This window comes from Leuciscus leuciscus (assembly GCF_965113295.1).
Source record: "Leuciscus leuciscus genome assembly, chromosome: 7".
Classification (NCBI taxonomy): Eukaryota; Metazoa; Chordata; class Actinopteri; order Cypriniformes; family Leuciscidae; genus Leuciscus; species Leuciscus leuciscus.
Window position 1 is genome coordinate 46,213,863 of NC_138731.1, and position 5,000 is coordinate 46,218,862.

Genomic DNA, 5,000 nt, shown 5'->3' on the forward strand with positions numbered 1-5,000 from the left:
CCTGTGGAACTCCCCGGACGGCACCGGGAACAGAACCTGGAGGATTTCTCCGAACGGAACCGGAAACAGAACCCGGTGGAACTTCCCGGACGGAACCGGGAACAGATCTCAGAGGAACTCCCCGGACGGCACCGGGAACAGAACCCGGAGGAACTCCCCGGAAGGAACCGGGAACAGAACCTGGAGGATTTCCCCGGAAGGAACCGGGAACAGAACCCGGAGGATTTCCCCGGAAGGAACCGGGAACAGAACCCGGAGGAACACCCTGGACAGAACTGGGAACAGAGACCGTAGGAACTCCCCAGACGGAACCGGGAACAGAACCTGGAGGATTTCCCCGGAAGGAACCGGGAACAGAATCTGGAGGATTTCCCCGGAAGGAAAAGGGAACAGAACCCGGAGGAACTCCCCAGACGGAACCGGGAACAGAACTCAGAGGACCTCCCTGGACGGCACCGGGAACAGAACCCGGATGTGCTCGGCACCGGTGCGGATCAGAGACGCCTTCAGGTACATTAACAGTGTGGTCTCGGTTCTGGTGCTGCTGCTCGGGATACTGGGAAATGTGACTCTTCTGAGGATCATCATAGAACACAAAAGCATGAGAACTGGACCCAATATTCTCATCGGCAGTCTGGCGCTGGGAGATCTCCTGCACATCGTCATCGCTATTCCCATCAATGTTTATAAGGTAACCAGTGTTTACTCATTACAAGTAACTTGAGTTATGTAATCAGATTACTTTTTCAAGTAACTAGTAAAGTAACGCATTACTTTTAAAATTGACAATCAATATCTGAGTTACTTTTTTTCAAATAAGTAACACTACTTACTTTGTTTTCCCATTTATTGACTGACAGCTCTCTTGTCCCCATGTTGAGACAAAATTGGAAGTGCAGAGTGTGTGTGTGTGTGTGTGAGTGTGTGTGCTGTGTGTAAACATGATGGTTATTGTAGTTCTAGACTAAATGTGTGCATTTCCTCATCTCACTTGCACTAAAAAAGGATTCAGTATTTCTCAAAATGAATAAAATCAGAGAAATGCAGAATCAGAGAACTATGCAAAAAACCATTTTTATGCATTTAATGTCACTTTATTGACCAATGTACTTGCTTCTGACCTTCGATGATTCAATTAAACCATAAGCAAAAATAACTATCGATTTGAAGTGTGTGAGATGATCTGAAGTGTGTGAGATGATCTGAAGTGTGTGAGATGATGTGAAGTGTGTGAGATGTGTGTGATGATCTGAAGTGTGTGTTGATCTGAAGTGTGTGAGATGATGTGAAGTGTGTGTGTTGATCTGAAGTGTGTGTTGATCTGAAGTGTGTTTTGATCTGAAGTGTGTGTTGATCTGAAGTGTGTGAGATGATGTGAAGTGTGTGAGATGATCTGAAGTGTGTGAGATGATCTGAAGTGTGTGAGATGATGTGAAGTGTGTGAGATGATGTGAAGTGTGTGAGATGTGTGAGATGATCTGAAGTGTGTGAGATGATCTGAAGTGTGTGAGATGATGTGAAGTGTGTAAGATGTGTGTGATGATCTGAAGTGTGTGTTGATCTGAAGTGTGTGTTGATCTGAAGTGTGTGTGTTGATCTGAAGTGTGTGAGATGTGTGTGTTGATCTGAAGTGTGTGTGTTGATCTGAAGTGTGTGTGTTGATCTGAAGTGTGTGTGTTGATCTGAAGTGTGTGAGATGATGTGAAGTGTGTGTGTTGATCTGAAGTGTGTGTGTTGATCTGAAGTGTGTGTGTTGATCTGAAGTGTGTGTGTTGATCTGAAGTGTGTGTGTTGATCTGAAGTGTGTGTGTTGATCTGAAGTGTGTGTGTTGATCTGAAGTGTGTGTGTTGATCTGAAGTGTGTGTGTTGATCTGAAGTGTGTGTGTTGATCTGAAGTGTGTGTGTTGATCTGAAGTGTGTGAGATGATGTGAAGTGTGTGAGATGATCTGAAGTGTGTAAGATGTGTGTGATGATCTGAAGTGTGTGTGTTGATCTGAAGTGTGTGAGATGTGTGTGATGATCTGAAGTGTGTGTTGATCTGAAGTGTGTGTGTTGATCTGAAGTGTGTGAGATGATGTGAAGTGTGTGAGATGTGTGTGTTGATCTGAAGTGTGTGTGTTGATCTGAAGTGTGTGTGTTGATCTGAAGTGTGTGTGTTGATCTGAAGTGTGTGTGGTGTTTCTGCAGCTCCTGGCGGAGGATTGGCCGTTCGGTGTCCTGATCTGCAAACTCCTGCCGTTTATCCAGAAAGCCTCAGTGGGAATCACAGTCCTGAGTCTCTGTGCTCTGAGTATCGACCGGTGAGAGACTTGTACATCACACTCAAGTCACGCCAGCTTTATTTATACAGCGCTTTTTACAAAAATACAGTAAAAATTGTTCAATATTATTCCAATATAAAACAGTTGTTTCTTCAGTGTCACATGATCCTTCAGAAATCATTCTAATATGATGATTTGATGATCAAGAAACATTTATGATTATTATCAGTGTTGAAAACAAATTTTTTTTTAATATAAAAACTGTCATGCATTTGATTTTTTCAGGATTCTCTGATGAATAGATTTCAAAAGAAATAGAATCTTTTGTATCATTATAAATGTCTTTACTGTCACTTTTGATCAATTTAATGCATCTTTGATTAATAAAAGTATTGATTTCAGATAAAAATACTAACCCCACAGTTTTGAACGGTACAAAAATTGTAGTTAGTAATGCAATCTATCAATTACACCATTTATTTTTAATTACTTTTGACCTAACTTGTTTATGACATAGATTTGAATAGGATTTTTGTGTATCATATTCATATCAGAAAATATATATTTTTTAAACCAATTGCATAAAGAAAGAAAATTATAAAGAATTGTATCAACACCATGAAGATCCTGCAGGGGTTTATTATCTGATCGCACATACGGATTATAATCTGACCACTAAAGTAGAAGCGTCTGTCGTCCTGAAGGTACCGGATTGTCTCATCCAGGACTCGGACCAAAGCTCCGGGTTTTCCCAGGTGGATCGCAGTCCAGGTGTGTTTAATATGGACGATCTCGACGTTCCTGGCCGTTCCGGAGGCCGTGGCGTTCGATCTGATGGCGATGGATTACAGAGGCGAGCGTCTGCGGATCTGCCTCCTCCATCCTCTGCAGTCCTCGGCGTTCATGCAGGTAATCTGAGGCAAACTAACACACTGGAGAAACGAGAACATTCACTTCATAAACCCGACCGGGAGAGTTTCACACTCCTCTTTTCTCTAGAAAGATTCTTGCAAGTTTGAAACAACATGAGATTAAGCAAATAATTGTTCATTTTTGGGTCAGTTTTGCTTGTGCGGTCAGAGATTACATGATCTAATCAAGCTCTGCATATTTGTGCTCTTCGCTGTCGGACAAAAATGACTGAATTCATTAAAAAAAATTTAAATGAAATGAATGTACTATTTTGAAGTTTGATAATGTCTTTTATTTAATATTTTGTATGTTTATGGGATTTTTTTTTTTATAATAACGTATATTTAATCTGTATTTATAATCCATGTATTTACTTTTTGAGCACAGACCTGAAAATACATTTCCAACTTAAACTGTCGTAAATCTTGAATTCTTTATAGCGACAGCCTTAAGTTTCTATTTTCTAAGACGACACTCAGCATTGCTGAAGTGGAAAAAGTAAAAAAAAAGTGAACTTAAAAAAAGTAACAGAATTTTACGCGTATTATGAAAAATGCACAATAATACTTTTCAAAATCACGTTTACTCTAAAACGGCAGGAAAATCAAAGCCATCAATCTAAACCAGTCGTGTTCCAAATGTGAGGTTGATATCTCAGTAAATGATCTCTCAGTGAGATGTAGTTCGGCTGCAGTACCACACGCTTCCACTAGAGGAAACTGGTCTTTTTTTGCGAAATTCAAATTTTTTTGTGCTCATTTTTGAGGAGCACAAGTGTGACTATTTTTTACAGGAACATTTAATCTTTTTCAATCATGTCCATGTTTTGTGTGTGTGTTCACACAGCAAGTGCCAAAACCTTTACCAAGTTTCGTAGGCTACTATTGCAATGAAGTAAAAAAATCTTTAAAAAAACAAAACGTAAAATGTTTTGGTCAAGTGTGACCAGAGGGTCAGTAATACTCCACTATGATGTGAGGAAGTGTTGATGTAGATCAGTGTTACTCATTGCGCGGCTCGCGAGCCTCATGCGGCTCGCCAAGCTTTAATTTGTGGCTCGCATGGCGGTAAATAATACGGTGATATGATAATGCATTCACTACAGATGTTTCATAAAAACATTAATAAAGTAGGGCTTTAACATAACCCTTTAAAAACTCAAAGTGCCAGCTCTATTACAAATAATTTCGATCGGATTGAAAGGGGTGGTTTATCGAGAGAACATGAAAAAACTTGATCGACTGAAAACCGAAACTGAAAGGACGACGTATGACGCGCTGAACGAGCTGTTCTCCTGATGAATAAAGTGTGTGAAGTGAAGTGTGAAGTGAAGCAGGACAACGGCTCACCAGTCCTTGTTTCAGATTATCATACAGACGACTGGTTTTGGGCATTTCTACTGCATGATAAATACAAACAGCACGGCACAACGGTTCATATGTTCATATTCCGATTTGAATCTTTTGACTTATAAACACGCACATCAACCCGATCATGTATCACATCACGATGTTTAGCGTTCATGTAAACTACAATACATTCAGATTCATCAATCGAAATGAATTCAGTCCGATTGAAACAAAAGTTGTGCATGTAAACATATCCAGTCTCTGCGGAGTTGCCCTGCATGTGCTCTTGGATGGTTAGATAGGCCTACAAGATGGGCTAATGTAGAAAAAAAAATACTTAAGGTGATTCTGGGATGAATATTTTCTGGAAATCCTGCTTTTTTTTCTTTTTTTTTTCATTAAAGAAAATCATCTTGTCTCAGTTACAAATTTGACTGATACATCATAAATAATGGGGGTTTTTTTTCACCCTTTTG

The 5,000-nt window shown here is 40.0% G+C and overlaps 1 protein-coding gene across 1 annotated transcript in view; it reads left to right on the forward strand.

Moving 5' to 3' along the window:
* ednrbb (endothelin receptor type Bb) overlaps positions 1-5,000 on the forward strand; it is a 10,627-nt gene that overhangs the window by 619 nt on the left and 5,008 nt on the right. Inside the window, exons 1-3 of the mRNA XM_082176006.1 lie at positions 1-691; positions 2,190-2,302; positions 2,968-3,172. The exon at positions 1-691 is cut by the window's left edge and continues 619 nt beyond it. Of these exons, the coding sequence (XP_082032132.1) occupies positions 1-691; positions 2,190-2,302; positions 2,968-3,172 (1,009 nt within the window). The remainder of the gene's footprint in view (positions 692-2,189; positions 2,303-2,967; positions 3,173-5,000) is intronic.